The 18940-nt window shown below is 46.1% G+C and overlaps 1 protein-coding gene across 2 annotated transcripts in view; it reads right to left on the bottom strand.

The window, feature by feature from the left end:
* INPP5A (inositol polyphosphate-5-phosphatase A) overlaps window positions 1-18940 on the bottom strand; it is a 168563-nt gene that overhangs the window by 59325 nt on the left and 90298 nt on the right. For both annotated transcript variants that reach the window (XM_014890666.2, XM_088169487.1), the window contains exons 7-8: window positions 16613-16665; window positions 12498-12617 (exon numbers count right to left, since the gene is read on the bottom strand). In XM_014890666.2, coding sequence (XP_014746152.1) covers window positions 12498-12617; window positions 16613-16665 — 173 coding nt within the window. The remainder of the gene's footprint in view (window positions 1-12497; window positions 12618-16612; window positions 16666-18940) is intronic.

Raw genomic sequence — 18940 nt, 5'->3', positions numbered from 1 at the left:
TTTCTCATTTGGACATTTTAGAAAGAGTGTCTCACCATAGAGTCCAAATGTTACTTCTCCAGAATGATGCTCCAAGTGGCTTCTGACACATCTCTTTTCACAGTGCTGAAATCAATTCAGGTGCACGAGAAAATTCCCACAGTGGCACAGCAAAGGATGCACACATTTATGCACTAAGTGATGTGAGGTACCTAACAATGGAAATTCCTTCAAGTGCCTCAACTCAACACAGGTATGTAACCCACTGTCCTTGTCATTACTATCAGTAAGTGGAGCTTACTATTAATTCAAGAGCTCCCAAATCTTTCAGCAGTTTGGAACTTTGACAGCTCTGTGACTGCCCTGAATCAATGGCACAAGGACCAGTTTTCCCAAATGTGCTTTCAGAGTCAGACCCCAAGTGTGCAAAGGAGCTGGCAGTGAGAAGAGCAGAGCCATGTGCCCTGTCACTGAGGAGGGCACTGGGGCAGAAATGGGGCACTGCAAACAGCCAGCCTGGCCAGGGGCACAGGGAACCTGGGGTGGCACCTCAGCTAAAGTCCTCTGCTCCTTGTGTTTCCATGCTCTAAGCCATAAATATGTACAGTCCAGCATGAGTAAAGGCAACTGAGAATTCAGAAGACAATTAAAAAAAAAAAAAAAAAAAGAAGAGTTATTGCAGAAAAACTAGGAAGGCTTCCAAATCTCCATCATTCTCCTTTGCTTTTTGTTTCTAAAAAATATCCTTCCTTTAACCACGAATCAAATAGTCCTTTGAATTGCCACCATGAATCACTCAATGAAGTGATAAATCTGTACCATAAAAAAAGAAAGCAGACAGCCCATGTCACCAGTATAAATCCTATGGTTTTAGTGGGAGGACCCAGTGCCATTTCCTTTAACAACTTTTACCAGCTCATCCCAAAGGGTTTCCCTGAAGGCTCTGCTCCTGTACAACTTTGGACAGCTCATGACACAACAGGTGAGTCAGTGAAGGATTTCATGGCTGTACAGAAGGCACAGGACTTCCCTTCCACAGCTCTGCAAGCCACAAAGTCACCAGTGCCACTGCTGGCCATGCTGCTGCTGGGACCTGTGCGAGGGGACAGGGCTTCAGAGTGGATCCAAAACTCCAAAGCAAATGGAACAGAAAACTCTTGCAACACATGACAGCCAGCCCCTCCTTTCCAGAACGAGAAATCTTCGTTTTGAGAAGCGTGGAAGAACACATTCACCCTTCTCATCCTTTGCTCTTGCTCCAGAAGGAATTGCTTATGGGAAAAGAGTTCTTAACATGTTTGAAAACACACCAAAGAAAGATCTTTACTTCTGCACATTCTGGATATCAATATAATAAACTGGCAGATCAATCAATATAACAAACTGGCAAATCAGCTGCACTGGGAAAAAAGCATGCTCCCATCTGGGCTTACTGCTGTCCCTGGTAAACGTTAGAGCACACAACTATAAACACCACAGATGATTTCTCCTCTACCAATTCCAAAATCACAGAACTTGTAATTGCACAGGGAGTCCTTGATAGCAGATTCTTCAGGCCTGGAACACATTACCTTTGTTATTTTGCCAGTTTCAAACTAATTCTACTTTTTTAATTGATGGCACTAGTCTGAAAGCTTTCTGCACTGAACAGGTTTGTGTCTATCTTCACATCTGGTTGTATTTGGAGAAGTGGCAGACAGGCTGAATGAAAGAGCCTAAGAGCTTTTTAGGCATGACAGGGCAGTAAGAGAAGAAAACATTCAAGCAATTGTTACTTTCAAGTAGAGTTTACAGTCCAAGTTATCCCCACGCTGAAATGTTTTGATGAGTTAAATCCACAATTTGTACTTTTTTTAAGGAGTAAACTTGACTGTCACTGCAAATTAACACCAAATTACTGCTGAAATTTCTTTGCTGCAAAATAAATATAATTTCTATTTTGGTTTAACAACTGCAATTTGGCTGGCTCTGGGTATCATCAAGAGCCTCCCAGGCTGTGGCACTGGAGGCACCCCTGCTCCCTGTGTCAGTCAGGCTTTGGGCAAACCCATCCCATTCCCCAGCAGAGCCTGCCCCCTGTCCTGTGACAAATCCATCTGTTATTCTGGGGGCCTCAGGTGAATTTTGAGGAACCTGGCTGAGCTGTGCTGCTGCTGGGAGGGGAGGGGTCGGGGCAGGGGGGACCCCCATGCCATGGCTCGGGAGCCTGGGCACCCCAAACTCCTCTGCCAGAGGGACACCCCAGCCCGGCTGGCAGTGCCAGCTGTGCCCACTGGGAAGGCAAAGTTTCCTCAAAGCCACTTAGGGAATGTCAGATCCCTACCAAGAGTAAAACCAGGAACAGGCAGAGGTTCCTCTCCTCAATACTACTGGAAATCTGGGCTTATTTATTCATTTCAGTTGCCGCACAGAACAGAGTTCAGTGCAGTCCTAAAGTGAACAATTCTGTTCAATTGGAATCACTGAAATCCTTTTGCAATTTATTTAAAGTACTCATTGTAGTAGCTAAAAATAAAGTTACTTGATGAAATGCACCTCTTTTATAAATGCTTCACGGGGCACTGCATACATACTTCAAAGCACTGAAATTCAGCCAGAAAATTCGAGGATCAACTTGCCCTTGCTTTCATACTTTTCCCCTCCTATACTGTCCCCTCTTCACAGAATGGAGAAGACAAGGAAGCAGTTAAATATCAGCAGTTTGGTCATGGAAGAGAGCAGCTGAACATGATTCAGTGTGACAGGAGGCACTGTGATTTGGCTAAACCATTTCTCAGGGCACTTTGTAAGGAGGATCAGCAGCATTATTCCTTTAATAGCCATGTCGAATGCAATAGCCAGCTGGGTTTTGTCCCAGACCAAGGTATCAGCAGCAGGTCAGAAGGTAACATTCTGTTTACACGATTATTTCCTAAAGCACTTATCTTCTCCTCGGTGTGAAAGTTGACTTTTCTGTTTGTAAGGAGGCCTAAAGAATTGAGGGAATGGGAAAAATTAGCTCCACTGAGCTGGAGCTGAATGGCATTAGGTGGGAGGTCTGAGAAAGGCTGCAGGACGCCCAGCAGGACACCTTATTAGCCACGGCATCACAGTTCATTCAGGCAAGCCATACCAGTGTCACCAGCATTCCCACACAAAGACAAAGTTCTTCACACAGTCTATAAACATGCCTCCCTGGCCAATTCATCCTAACTTGACACCGCTGAAAAGAGGGGCTTGAGGGTTCTGGTTTTTTTAAAACACAACAATAACATAACAAAACAAAACAAAAACCGTGCAGCTCTGCCAAGCAGGCTGAATGGGGGAGAAGGAGGGACACTGTCACATTTCTTGGGAAGAAACAATCCAAAGGTCAAGCCATATTTTATTCAGTGAGCAAATTTTTATATTAACTGAATGTGTTTAAGATAAATACCAGCTGATATGAGCCGTTCCATCTTTCTCACACGTCTCTCCACAACCTATTTATTTCTGTGCATTATCCACGCATGGGAGTTACAGACACAAAAACTTTTACAAAGGACAGAGAATCACAGAATGGTTTGGGTTGGAAGGAACCTTAACATGCGGCTGCCTGTATGAAACGTGCTCTCCTAAGTGAAGGAATATGGAGATCAGAACTAACACACCACGACAAGAGCATCAGCTCCCTCCTGACCACCAGGACAAGCTGCTCACGGCTCCCTGCCGACCCGTGCAGGGCTGGAGCCACAGCCTCTGTTTGCAGCTGCCACGGGCTGGGTCCCACAGGGGCTGTGAAAATCCTCTCACAGGGCTGCAGTGCCCAGGGAAGCCCCGGACCCCCCACCCTGACCATGGCAGGGGTCACTGCCCCGGGCACTGCACTCGCCCTCCTGGCCAGCCCAGCAGGGAACACGAGTGGCCACGCTGCTGGCAAAGCCAAGAGCTGGCAGGTGGCCCTGGATGACAAAGTTCCCCAGAGCCTCTCCCCAGGGATCCGGAACCAGGGCCAGTAACAGCTCCTGCAGTGACTTCTGCTGGAAAGGCCAGGAACGACAGCACTGAAAGCTGTGCCACAGCCCCGCCAGGGAAAGCAAGCCCAGGGAGATGGAATCACCACGTTCTGCCTTACACCACCCAGACCATTCGGATTTCTGCTGCTCCTATCGCACTGCCTCTTCTTACTGACGTTTTACTCACACCTGGAGAGCCGGTCCCCTCCAGCAGAGGTTTCAGAGACAGCTCAGGAAGAGAACCCTGCCCTGCCCCGTGCACCACCTCCCTCTGCAGCTCCAGTGGCCTCAGCTCGCACCCTTTTGCAATTTCAAATACACATTTGGAGACATATTCCAGAAAAACCCTCATCAATTCTGAGTACGAGTTACCTGGTGACTGATAGTTTTAGTGTGCCTCAAAAGCCATAATGGAAGTGCCTTCATTGGCATGCCCAAGGTGGTGTAGTGCTGTCATTAAAAAGATAAAGTTTATAATATTTTTGTGCCTTGTTCTTTCTGATATAATGGCTAAAACCTATTAATAACACCAAAATATCTCAAAAGGTCAAGCACCATACAGCAAGATGAAGGGAATTGTCAAGAAGCTTAGGCAATCATCTTAGCACTCAAGACATTTGCCAGGGCTGTTTAACTAATATGTGATGTTCACTTTTAATTTCAATATAGTGCCATTTGGGCAAAAATGTTGTATTTTTTAATTAATTACAATGTCAGCAGCTATTAAGATTAAAAGAAAGACCACATCAATAATAAATACTTAATCCAAAGAAAGGATTACAAGAAGAGCAATAAAAATCAATTTTTAGAGCTGGAAAATTGTGACTTTTTCCTCACTTGACTGGTATTTTCATTATATTGACAAACCCATGATCTTACCTGACACTGACATTCGCCTAATGAAATAGCAGCCCTGGATAATGATGTAAGGACTTGTCAATTCTGCTGCAGGACAACACAGCACTGGAGTGATCACACAAAGACATTTCCGTGCTCCTCGGCTGATACAAGAGAAAACTCCAAGGAGAAACCAGTGAAACTGCAAGTCTTTTCGACTGTTTGCTTTACCATGGGGTATTAACATCGTTCCCCGTCGTTTCTGAGCTCCTCGGTGCTGGTGACACTTGGTGCTCAGCACACCAGAGGTAACTGCCCTCTCCTTCTGCATGAAGCCCAAGCCATCCCAGCTCTTCCTTTTTGTTCCACAGGGCTCACGTGTGGGGAGCAAAGGCAAAACTGCTGTGGTCACTTTAAGTGTCAAAAATACAAATAGTGAGACAGAAATAACCAGGACATGTGGCCACAGGATCCTGACCCATAGTTAAGGCTTAGAAAAGTATTTTTTGTGATGTAGTTAGAGAAACTCAGACTGAAGACACTGCCGGTCCCAAACAGCTCATGGATAGGAATGGCTCTGCAATGCTTAAGGAATTTTGCCAGATTTGGGTCCTGCCAGACCTACAAGGAGCATCTTGTCCAGTTCCATCTCCTGTGCTGGGCAGCAGATGGTGACAGGACAAGGGCACACCATCCACAGAGAGCTGCCAGTGATGGGGACCTGCAGGCTGCCACCAGCCAGCCTGGCTAACAGCTGGGCTCAGGGCCACTGTGAATCAAAAATAAACCCAAATGTGTCGAGAAAAGAATGCAAATGGCTCAGAACCAGAGAGAATTCACTAACAAAGGGCTAAACAATGCTCGATGCTGAGAAAAGCTCACGAGCAACCAATTTTACATTATCCCTTTGAAAATCACACTACAGTGGAGCACCAAGAGCTAAGAGAGGGAACAAAAAAGGGGTGAGGACAGAAACGTTTGAAGTGCTAAAGAGAAGGGAACAACCTCTTTCCAAAGAGCACAGTGATCAAAAAAGTTAAGAGCTGTCAACGTTAGGTTTGAACAATGAAAATTCTAGTGGATATAAAAGCAGCAGGACCCATTTCCTCGTTGGAGTGAGAAACTGATCTTGGGTGCATCTTAAAGCCAGCTCTGATGGGATGGAGATCAAGGAGCCCCACTAGAGGTGAGGCAGCCACTGGACTGAGCTGCCCAGCCCTGAGCAGGGTCTGCCCAGCAGCCCCAGCCCCCAGCTCTTGGCAGGCACCGCAGGGGCTGAGCCTTGTCCCTCCCAGCTGAGAACTGCCCTGCTCGGGATGATCCAAACCTTTCCACGGAACACGGAGCCCACAGCCCCCTCCCACAGTGCTCCCACCTTCTGCCAGCCAGAATCTCCAAGGTGGCTACTGGGGCCACAATGGGGCTCTGTCAACCATTCTCCATTTCAGAACTAGCAGCTCACAGCCAGCATTGTAAATAAAATCACAATAGCAATTTATTTTCATTTCTCTGCAAATGAATAAGAATTGGATCAACAGCCCATATAGATTCTTCTTAATTGAATCACAGCTACCCTAGAAGATATGGCTATAGGATAGGAGATTTGAAAAGGCACAGACCACAATGGATGCTGATGTCAGTGTCACCTTTAGCTGGACACTAATGACTTATCTTCGTCCAGCTCCAGGCTCTCTCAGGAACAAATTACAGTAAAGAGAGAAATAGAACTCAATGAGAACATGACACACTCTGCACATTCTCATACAAAGCCACTTTCTGGGCAAAATCAAGCAGGCAACAAGTAACTTGCAGTAATTTCTTTTTTAAGGAGTATTCTGTTTTCTTGCACCACTCTCCTGGGAGCAGGGCTGTGACAGCACACCCAGCCCTGCCTGTGCTCACAGCAGCCACCAGGGCAGCTCCAGAGATCCTGGCCATGGAAAAGTGGCAGAAAGGAGCGAAGCCCTTCGGGAAGACGAGGTGGAGGCTCCAGTGCCACAAGAGCCACACGGCTGGGCAGGTGGGCAAACACCTGGCTCAACCCCCGCAGGAATCCCCAGAGCTTCACCTGCAGCATTTCCTCTGCAAGAGCCACACTCCTACTCGGGCCAGGCACAGCAAAATCTGCCTTGGTGCATCTGCTCTGTTCTGCCTTTAAATGACACCTTTCTCCGTGATACCTGCAAGTATCTCAGGCTCTGGGTTTTGGATTTCAGATCTTTGCTTCCAAGCCTGGTACTGTTCACACAGATTTATCACAAGAGAAAAAGCAGATATTTACCATTTGAATAATGAATACTGAAAATTTATTACAATCTGTTCAGTTTATAAAGCCAAAAAGAGAAGAAAATAAAAAGCTCAAAATGCTGAAAATAACAGAATAAGGGCAACATTACTGACTAGGATGACCAAAAATGATCATTCACTTGATACAGAACTGTGTCCTTAAAATTATACTAGTGTATGCTTTCCACTACAACGCATACCAGTACAAAAATATTTTCCTGCTAAACATATAACCTCAATAAAATTCACAATGTGTCTGTGCAGAGGGGAAGGAGACATGAGTTGAATTTTTGACAACTGCATCAAAGATGCCAAAGCTCAAGCCAGCAGAAAAACAAGGAGCAAGGAAAAGTGACTTTGGCCGTATCTGACAGGCTGGGAGTAACAAGACAATTTTGCTGGATTTACTCTTTAAGGAGCATATTATCCAAACACGCTAATTTTGAGAGCACTTAACCTTCCTTTAAGGGGGAGAATGACTGAATATTAATGAGCTGAGCTTGGGTGTTTAATGAAAAGCCCTCGATTTGAATGTGATCCAGGGGTTTAAACCTTTGTTAGAAGACATTTGGCTGGAAGGTTTATTTGCCCTGAGAGTGATTTCTATCTGAATACACAGAAATTTCACTACTCATTTGAAGGCTCATGTTAGAATCACTGTGGCAAAAAACAAATAAAGTAAAAACAAAACCAAACCAAAACAAAAAAAATCCCAAGCCCTCCTAAAAGCGAGCTGCTTTGAGGATCTTCCCAAATGACCCAGATCTTTAGAGCAAAGTTTTCCTTTGCCTAGAAACTAAGTGGCTTTTCTTTTGCTCATTCAGCTGCTAGTTCTGGGAAAAGCCCAAAGAGAAACATTTAGATTGGAGGGGTCTTTGAGAAGAGGTGACAGTTGACTGATGAGCATCCATAAAATGACAAAGAATAGTTGTGTGGAGCCAGTGCATCACATCGCCTCTCCCTGGGAAACTAATTGCTCTGAATTGTTAATAGTAACATTATTTTTCTGGCAATCATCTCTTTTCAATACTCAAAATCAGCATGAAACAGCTCCTTTGACCGGACATAAAAGTTAAATGTCCCAATGTTGATCAAATTAACTTCAGCTATGTGACAATGGACTATATTTGTGAGAAAATAATGAAGGGCACAAAGGGGAGCTTTATGCCAAGATTTCACAGTTGTAATGTAAAAATGTTTCTGTTGAACTAGGCCAGGGAACATTTCAATAGGAAAACAGAAGAGCACTGTCACTTTCATTAAAAAACACCACACTCATTTTATGGATCTCAATGCTGGAGATAATTTCAGGAAGTTTAGATGGCTGGCACAGCAAGAGCCAGAGCTCAGGCTAACCCTTCACGTCCTGTCCTCCCCAAACTCTCCTCTCCACTCTTGCAGGGCCCCATCCTGCAGCTTTTTCCTCACTCCCCAGCCTGGGTATTGCATTCCTCCACTTTTCCCCATCAAGTGGCTACAGGACCTGACTAATGTGCCAATATAGTTAATTAATACTAAATGCACAGCCATTAGTTACAACAGATGCAAGAAAAATTAAACCAAAATGTGAGCTATTTTCCTCTTTTACTCTCACCTGCAGCCTACATCCTCCAACTTCAGAAAATACAAAAAGCCAAGTATTATGCAAATAGGGTTAACTGTACATGGGAATTATCCAAAACAGGCTTTGAAGAATTTTTTTTCCCCTGCAAAACATAAAAGCAGATGTTCTTATCTCATTTTAAAGCAAATTCAGTTTTGACTGCAGACCTGTGTCTACCTGAACAACAGAACTGACTTGTGCCAGCTCAGTTTGGGTTTACACTGGTGCTGTCACAGACTCATCACACACCTCAATTTTCTAAATATACAAAGATACAAGCAAATATTTGTTTAACAACAGTGTAATTCCAGTCCTCTTGGTCTTTAAAGCAACAATCCAACACCACATCTTCTCCCTTGCTACGTGGCAAATATTAAATGCAATCTGGCTCAGCTCATACCAGTGAGCTGCCTTTAAAAGTGTCCTTTCTATTTAATTAATTTTAATGCTATTAAAGCTAAGTCACTTCAGGACTAACTTTATTAAAGCAGAAGCTTTATTAAAGCTAAAAGAACAAATCTTTCTACTCCTGCTATTAGGATTACCAACAGACTTTAGATCCGGGAGAAAACTTTGAGCACAGCTTTGTATCATTCCCCAGTGCTTTTTCCTTGGTTCTCCCCCAACCTCCCCCCACCCACCGATCCTGTGATGTTGCACAGCTTTTTTCATATGCGTTAAAACTTTGTGGCTAAAACAATTTTGGAGATGGCAACTTCCCTGGCAATCTGTTAACCGGATCCGTTTGAGCTTTATTTGCAAACCCTCCTCTGGTTTGCATCCCAAGCTCCTGTGGTAGCTGCTGCCCAGATAAAAGGCTGTACATAACTCATGTTTATGAAGATGCAGCGTGAACACAACCGAGCTTTCACTGACTCCCACAGTGACCTAAATCAACTGTGAGAAGGTGTTTCTGTTTCATTCAGTGAAGGTTTAGCTCATTAAACTGTTTTCCTTCTCAGCATTGTTCATTGGGTTTGAACTGCATCGCTGTTAAATGCTCTTTAGCAGTTTAAAGGCTTTAAAGGAAAAGACTTATCAGTCTCTGTTTTTAACAGCACTAAATCTGCATTATTAGTTCATGCAGATAAGGGGATTTGAAAGCTCAGCTTGAAACCTCTCTCTTCTGTATTTATCTGACACTGCATAGTTCCAGTAGCTCAGCTGGAAATGTAGATCTATGAAGCTTTAAAGAGAGATTAAAGCCAAGAAAAGAAGTACTTTTCCCCCTATAGCTGCTCTCACTTTCCCTTTTCCTGCAGTCTGAGGGAGTGCTGGGGGACAATGGCCAGAGATGGTTCCCAAAGCCCCTGAATGGGGACACTGTTGGTGGCAGCATTCATTCAAAGTAAGCTTCAGTGTATTGTCCTCCCCAATCAGCAGATCAGAATAGAGTGTGCTGGTGGCTGCCAAAAGGTTATTCCTGCCCCTGAAAGGGGCTTCCCATTATTCAGTGTGCCGCAGAAGTCCCCCCGGTGCCCCCAGCCCAGCAGAGCTCGCTGGAGGTCCGGATCTGCGGCTGGCTGCTCGCTCAAAATGAACAATTCATCCCCGCAGCCCTGGCCGCTGTGCAGCCCCAAAGCCACGGCTCCTTTTCTAAGGACAGCCGAGCTGGGGCACTTCTTGGCAGTGTCACATTTTAATGATAGACCATCGTGACATCCCTGACCCACAGCTGACACTAATACTGCACTCCTACTACCTTATCCTGGCCAGGGCATCGTGGGAGGTCCAAAGGCAAAATTAGCTAATGAAGCACACTGTACGCTGCAAACAAGTGTGCAATAAAAAATGCAAAAGCTTTGCACAGGTTTCCCTCAAATGCAAAGCATTAGAAAAGGAGAGGAGACCAATGGAGCCGAGAAAAAATGAAATAAAAATCCCACACTGTTCTATGCAACAGAACTCAAGAATATACACTCAGACCTCACCGAGAGCTGACCCTGATCTTCCCGAGTCCCTGCTCTGTAAATCAGGGATCTTTGATTTATTTATATATATGCTACCTATGCAAGCCTTCCAAGTGCCTCCAGCACTTTTGAACGGTGTGAGCGGGTTTACAAGTGATATACCAGAGAAAGGCAATACTGGCTTTTTCCTGCTCACCCTTGGATCATCCCCAAGGTGATGGTAAATTCCTGCTGGGAGAAATTCCTGCTCAGCCCCCTGCTGGGGGAAAGGCAGTCTCTACTATCCCACCTACCGCCCCTTACGGGACAGAAACTCACAGGGAGGAAGGAAAGAACACGCCTGGAAAGGCATTTAAACTCCACTGCAACATTTCTGAACCTTTTCCAGTGAAAAGCTACATAGGGAAAGATGGCAATGATGTATTTTCCAACACATAAATTGTTTTTTTCAGGAGTGTCTGTAACTTCCAGGCTTTTGCCGGCGGGAGCCAGGGGAGCTGTTTGTGGACAGGGGAGCCTTAGAGCCCTGCATGCCCGGGGAGGCAGCAGGGGCACCCAAAGCGCCCTGGGCACTGCTGCACCCCGGCCAGCCCCTGCCACCGCTCAGCCCAAAGGTGCCTGGGGCAGCACCACGGGCTCAGCACCCCTGGCTGGGCTGGCACCCCCATTCCTGGCCCTGGGGAAGGACAGGGGGACACTGCCCAGGTGACACTGCCCAGGTGACACTGCCCAGGTGACACTGCCCAGCTCACTGGAACTGAAGCCAGCACCGTGGCCCGTGGCAGGAAGGCAGCAGGGATGCTCTGGTGCTGTATTGCCCCAGGCTATGAGCTGGCTGTGAGCTCCCCACGGTGCAGGGACTGCAGGGTGTGCCACGGCTGCTCTGAACACACGGGTTACAGCTCTGCTGCTCAGGCAAACACCAGGCTGACTGGCACCTCCCTAGAGAAATACCTGTTTATTCTGCCAGCACACCAGTGCCCACACAGAAACATTCTTCTCTCACTCCAGAGAAAGCTGTCCTTTTCCTGACTTTATAATTAGGGCAGCTGTACATTTCTGGGTATTTTTGGGACTCCCCTACACTGTAGCACTCACAGATGACCCAGCAGTGCAATACCATCAGAGCCCCCACTGTAACCACCGCTGGTGCCTGTACACAAACGCTGTGCTGCTGCTGACACAAGTGCCTGCAGGGCTGGAGATTAAAGCCCTGCAGCTCTGTGGGGAGGGACCCACAAGGACAGGCTGGAGGACCTGGGCTTGCTCAGAGTTGTCCACATGAGGACTCTGCTGCTGGCTTTATCTGTTTGGTAGTTACAGAGAGGAAAAAGCCAGACTTTGCTCAGCAGTGCACGCCAAAAGATCCAGGTGATGGACACAAAGCACTTGAGGAAAATTCTGGCTGGGTAATAGGGACAGAAAGTTTTACACTAAGGGTAGTCAAAAACAGCAAAGTGTGGCCCAGAGGAGCTACAACCTCCATGCTGGAGCTGCTCAAAGCTCAGCTGTTGAAACCAGTCCTGCTCTGAGCACGGGGATGAATAAGGGACTTCCAGAGGTCACTTCCAACTGGAATTACTCTGTTATTCTGCAACTGAAGATGCACTTGAATGGCACCTTTATTAGAGTGCACATGGCCTAAAAATAAGCTAATCTACCTGACACAATTCGAAAATAAGTGTGGTTCCTACTCTGCAATCCCTGAGATCAGTAATTCGGCTTTAAAGAATCAGTGTCATTAAGTGATCTGTAATCAGCACTGTCTAGAAAACTCTGGCAAGCAGTAACCACTTTCAGGTGCCAGAATACAGCCCCCTACATTTCTGAGTGTGCCATTTGAAACATCTTCCACACGCTGCTCATGAAGACAGAGATTGAAAGAGGCCAGGAAAGGCTAATACATACCTATCAAGTACATAGCCAAGAGCTTTATGCCGTATTCCTGAGTAAACCGATGGGCTTGTTTCCCAAGCAATTAAATTGGAAGCATCATGGAAAAGATGAATGTTTACCAAGTCAAAGGCACTATGACAAAAAAAGGAAAAAAATAAAATGATTCAGGATAAAAGAAAAAAAAAACATTTGTTGCATCAGCAAAACATTCAACACAGCACTTACTGCATTCACTCTTAAGTTACTTTAATATTTACTCACAAGAACTGTGCAGATTAAGCTATCATAATCAGAGAATTGTCAGAGACTGCCATCCAGCTTACAGCTCATCCACAGGTAAGACTCCATCAAGTCTTTTGCATAAAGGATGTATAACATGAAAATGAAAAGCTATCTGTCAGTTACAATTCCAGAAATCTGGCAGTACCCTCTCACTAAAATGTTTTTAAAACAGAATTGAATGTGTAAACAAATAACTTTCATTTTCAAAGCTGCAGCTAAGTGTCAGTGGAACTGTGGATTTGCAATAAACAACAGGAAAAGCTACTGAGAGGAGAATGTTAGTGACATTAGGGACTAAATGACATCAGTGTGACTGTGCATGTGTCCCTGCGTGGGGAATGCTGAGCCAGCAGCAGCCAGGGCACACAGCACTTCAGGGAACAGGACAGCTCTGGGCCATGCCTGGGACACCAGAGGAGCTGGTTTAGCCCAGAAAAGCCCCCCAAGCGCAGCTGCAGCCTGCCAGCAACAGGGACAGGCTCTGGCTGGCACAGACACCGAGCAGAAAGCCCGAGCTGTGCTCAGAGAGGATTCCCAGCCCATGGCACAGCTGGGGATGGGCCTGGACACAGCAACAGTGGCAGGGAGAGCAGTGAGAGCAGTGAGAGCAGAGAGAGCAGTGAGAGCAGTGAGAGCAGTGAGAGCAGAGAGAGCAGTGAGAGCAGTGAGAGCAGTGAGAGCAGTGAGAGCAGTGAGAGCAGAGAGAGCAGTGAGAGCAGTGAGAGCAGTGAGAGCAGAGAGAGCAGTGAGAGCAGAGAGAGCAGTGAGAGCAGTGAGAGCAGTGAGAGCAGAGAGAGCAGAGAGAGCAGTGAGAGCAGTGAGAGCAGTGAGAGCAGAGAGAGCAGTGAGAGCAGTGAGAGCAGGGACACACACACAGGTCACTCAGCACCACGGGCTCTGCAGAGACCCTGCTGACAACCTCGGGAATCTCGGGACCAGCACATCCTGCCCAGTGAGCCCACACTGCTGGGAGCAGTGCCCCAACCTCCCTATGGAGAGATGATGATCATGGACCTAGAGAACATGACAGCTCGAGATCTGCAGCCCTGTCTGAAGGACAAACAGAGAATCCCTGCAGGACAAGGAGGTCCCACATCAGCAGCTCACCCGTGTGCAAACCTATCCTTAAGCCACCCATGGGTCTGAAACATGCCTGCCCTTACACTTCACTGGGGAAGGACTTTCCACCTGCCACTGCCTTGTCTTCAAACTCAAATTTTCATCCTATTACCTATTTTCCTGCAAATTCAACTGACTGCTGCCCCTCTGCAGGGCTGACAGCAACCAGTTTCCCTGCTGTGGTCAGCCAGAGTTTCTCACTCCTGCCCAAACATCCTGACCCTGCTGTCCTGTTTGCAGCACCCCTAGAGCACAGCACTCAAAGCCAAACAGAACACTCTATCACAGCCTTGGCAGCACTCACATAAATAATTCCTGTGCCTTCTCCCTTCGTGTCCTTCACAGGATCTACCTATTAACACATCTCAGAAAGATAATAATGATCCATATTCAATTCCTTCTCCCTTGATCCTTTTCTACAGCAGGGGTAATGAGTCAGTTATTCCCAGAATAGTATAGGTGCTTTTAATTCTCCTCTCAAAGTGCAATGCTTTGCATTTCCCTGTCATCTTCCAATATTACTTCCTCGAGAATATAAAAACTATTCTGCTTGCTGATTCTGACCACTGATAGACTTGCAAACATTCCCAAGGTTGGTGCCCTACCTGAATATTGTAAGTGCATTCTCTACTCCACTCTCCCTAGCAAATATCAACTATTACATTAACTATAATACTGTAAAGCATTCAGTGCACTACTTGCACCTGCTACAACACAAACACTGAGAACTATTGTAATAGAAACAAACACCTTCAGCACTTCAAACACGTCAAGATACTAAAAAAAACCCCACAAAATAAAAGTACATCTAATTATGGAGTTCTCTTTCATTTCTGCATAATGTGAAAACTCATGAATGCCCAAGGATTCTCTAGTTCCTTGTCCACACCAAAGGTAAGTTAATGAAGAATAATGGATTTGAAAAATTTGGATTCACAGAGAAACTCAGCTGGGGCAGACCACTGATCACAGAGGAGGGAAAAGGACAGTTCTCTGAAGTCTGGTAAGGTCATTTTTCTGTTTTTTTGGGAGCCCCCTGTTTGTGGCATGAGGTACATTCTGTAACAATATATTCCTAGGTAGGGAAATGGAATAGTTCCCTTCAAGGACTCACACAGAAGCACTAACAACAAGTGCCTGGGCTCTATTTTTATTGACCTATTAGAATGCAGAAATGCATTGATCAAAAGTCCTGATTTATAAAATTGGTTTTCATGATTATGAAAATGGGCAGAACTTTGTTCACATACACAGAGACTGAGTGCAAACACTCTCCACCCCCTGAAGAGCCACATTATGTACTCAGACCTCCTCAGGTGTATTTTATAACCCCCTGTATTTTCCATGGCATTGAAACTGTACAGAAATTGTTCAAAGTAACTCATCCCTTCAATTTCCCCTTAGAAACATCTGAGACCTTGTTAGATCATGGGGATCATAATTGCAAATTATTCCAGCCAGAACTGGCACCATGGCTCAGCTCATGACAGGCTGGGAGAAGCTGTGAGGCTCCTCATCCTCACTGCCCAAGGCACCCTTGGCAGACACTCACCCAAACATCCCCTGCAGCCAAGGACTGTCCTGTTTTAATACCTCCACGAGAAAACATTACATTTAAATCTGTCTCTGAAGAACTTTTTGTTCTTGGAAAGGCCTAAAAATAAATTCATATTTTTTCAGCAAAGAAAAAATCCCAGAGGACAGAAGAGAGAACCTAGGGAAGTCATGGCACAAGAGCAAAGGCCAGATTACTGTCTGATGTTAACACCCACTTCTGCAATTATCTGGTGTGGAATCACACCCCACCTGTAAGGATTTGGAAAAGTTAACATGAACCTACATTATCCCCAACTGCCTGGGAAAACCTGGTACCTCTTCTGTCTTCACAGACTGCTTAATTAAAGAAACATGCCAACAAAGCCTGAACACTGTTCAGTACTCAAAGGCCAGCCTGTATGGACCTTCCTGAGATTTCAAAATCAAGCTTTCACTTATAAGACCTGAGGAAGGGAAAAGTGCTGAACGTTTCTGTACCTGTAGGTGACTGTGACACAGGTGAGCAGTGAAGAACAAAACTGAGACTCCAAGGAAAAAAGGCAAAGGGAGAGGGGCAGGCAGGATCAGGGAACTCTGCAGCAGTGCCATAGGAGCAGTGCCCATGGGATCAGTGCCCATGGCAGCAATGCCCAGGGGAGCAGTGCCCATAGGAACAGTGCCCATGGCCCATGGCAACCATGCCCATAGGAGCAGTGCCCACGGAAGCAGTGCCATGGGATCAATGCCCACGGAAGCAGTGCCATGGGATCAATGCCCAAAGGAGCAGTGCCCATAGGAGCAGTGCCCATGGAAGCAGTGCCCACGGTCCATAGGAGCAGTGCCCATGGGATCAGTGCCCATGGCAGCCATGCCCACGGGTGCAGCTGTTTGTGCAGAGCCCCAGAGCTCAGGGCTGCACACAGCCTGGCCACGGGGCCTGGCCCAGGGGAGCACCTGGGCTCAGGTGTCAGCTCCACCCTGGCCCTGACCCAGAGCCCCTGGGGCTGCAGCCCTGGCCCCCAGTGCCACGTGTGACCACCAGCCCCCCTGTGGGCAGCAGGCAGTGCTGGCACTGTGCTCACACCTGCTCCATGGACAGACCCCTCACACGGAAACACCTCCCTGAAACTGCTGTTAACAAACACACACAACACAAATGCCATCAGAAACAACTTCTAGAGGCAACTTACCAATCAGTAATACACCATCTCGTTCGAATGAAACCTTTTCTGGACCACTTGCACTGAAAAATAAGTGAATAAGAACCAATCACTTTAGGTAAAGATTACTGTGAAAGTGGAATGTACTGACACAAGAGAACAAATTGGAGCAGAGCTCATCCATACATTATAACCAAGAAGCACTGAATACAAGCTGAGGTACCTTTAAAACAGATATTGTGTCTTTTATAAATCCTGGAATTAATTTTATTTTTGGTCCTGCAGCAGTTACAAACTTAGGTGTAAAATTAATAAAAGCCCTGGCAGTTGTTTCTAGATGAAAAATAACCAAAGGAGAGCTTTCCAACTATATTTATGCTCAACTTAAACCTGCAAATTATTATTGCCTATGCACAGATGTTTTCTTTGTAATTTTACCTGAACAGTAAAATGTCATCAGAGATTTACATCAAATTAAAATGAATGAGATCTGCTGGAAAGTGATTTTTCTTGCTGAGTCAAGCCACCCAGTATTTCTATAAAAGTTAAGAATTTAACTAATGGTAAAAGATTCCATTCATCATAACCACACCATCAGCAAGGAAGCCACAATTCATCTCGTGCCCATACATGCCACTTTTGACACAAAATGAGGTTTTTCAGCACCACTTCCAAGCCACTGCCACGAACTACAACCTCCCATGAAAAGACACAATTCTGCATCCTGTAATTCCCTGTTCACAATGCATGTGTGCTGGGCTGCTGTGCTCTGGGAATGAATATTGCACCACACAGACCTAAATAATGGTGCCAATGATTCTGTAGCAAAAGACTGCGACTCCTTATTGTGAATAAATTGCCAGTCCCAGAAGAGCAGGGGCAGCACTCCCCCCCAGCTCTCCCGAGGCACTGCCAGGTGTATTTGTCCTCAGTCCTGAGCACTGCTGGGACACTGAAGGGCCCCAACAAACCAATCCAGGCCGAGTGACTGACACAGGATCACAGCCTGCCCTGGGCTGGCAGGGACCTTCACATTGTTCCCGTGCTGTGCTCAGAGACACCTTCCAGGAGACTGGAATGCTGCTCCAAGCCCTGGCCAAGCCAGTCTGCACCCTCTGGCCACCCCTCAGTGACAAGGGACCCACCTCCCTCCCCTTCCCCTTAGGCACAAGCACAGCAACTGCAGCCAAGATGGATTATCTCCTCTAACATCCCAGCACAGTGCTGGATTATCTCCTCTAACAGGGCTGGATTATCTCCTCTAACATCCCAGCACAGTGCTGGATTATTTTCTCTAACATCCCAGCACAGTGCTGGATTATCTCCTCTAACAGGGCTGGATTATTTTCTCTAACATCCCAGCACAGTGCTGGATTATCTCCTCTAACATCCCAGCACAGTGCTGGATTATCTCCTCTAACAGGGCTGGATTATTTTCTCTAACATCCCAGCACAGTGCTGGATTATCTCCTCTAACATCCCAGCACAGTGCTGGATTATCTCCTCTAACAGGGCTGGATTATTTTCTCTAACATCCCAGCACAGTGCTGGATTATCTCCTCTAACATCCCAGCACAGTGCTGGATTATCTCCTCTAACAGTGCTGGATTATTTTCTCTGCCATCCCAGCACAGTGCTGGATTATCTCCTCTAGCAGTGCTGAATTATCATCTTCCAAACACATCTGCTTATCACAAGCCTATGCTGATACAAACCAATTGTGTTATATTTGCAGCACCATTTGTATTTCCTGACAGATACAATACAGCATTTCCTGCCAAAGCCTTGCTCACCCACCTGAGCAGGGCTTTAAGGGCAGCAGTTCCACTGAGGCCACTGCCACCAAGGTATTTGCCAAGGTGTAACTGTCTCAAGTGCTCACCAAAATAATATGGGTTTTAAAAACACAGTTTGAAAACTGGTAGTTACATTCTGCCAGTTTTTCCTCTGTGAATAGAGTCCCTGAGGAGATTGTGCTGACCTTTTAAAACCCCCCAGAACCACCACCTACATAAATAACCCCTGCTACATCGGGGGAAAGGACCTGCAGGCAGCATTAACATGAAGAGAGAGGTTAGAGAGGGCTAATGTCAAAAAGCACTGTGAGCAATAAGTAATGCACACAAACCATGATTGATAATGACCAGCACAGAGCCTTAATTCATCTTTTCTCCATCATTTTACTGAGGGGGACCATATCAAATTAAATAGTGACCCAGAAAGGGTTTATTCAACCATACAAAGCAGGGCATGAAGGAAAGACATATTAAAGTGGTGATGACTGCAGTGTAATTGCAGCTCCTTAAAGGAACACCACAGCCCAGGGGGAAACCTGAAACAGGAATCAGCCAAATTCTG

The sequence above is a fragment of the Sturnus vulgaris genome, chromosome 8, assembly GCF_052056855.1.
Source record: "Sturnus vulgaris isolate bStuVul1 chromosome 8, bStuVul1.hap1, whole genome shotgun sequence".
Classification (NCBI taxonomy): domain Eukaryota; kingdom Metazoa; phylum Chordata; class Aves; order Passeriformes; family Sturnidae; genus Sturnus; species Sturnus vulgaris.
The sequence above is the reverse complement of the archived record's forward strand: the minus strand, read 5'-3'. Positions and strand labels throughout refer to the sequence as shown.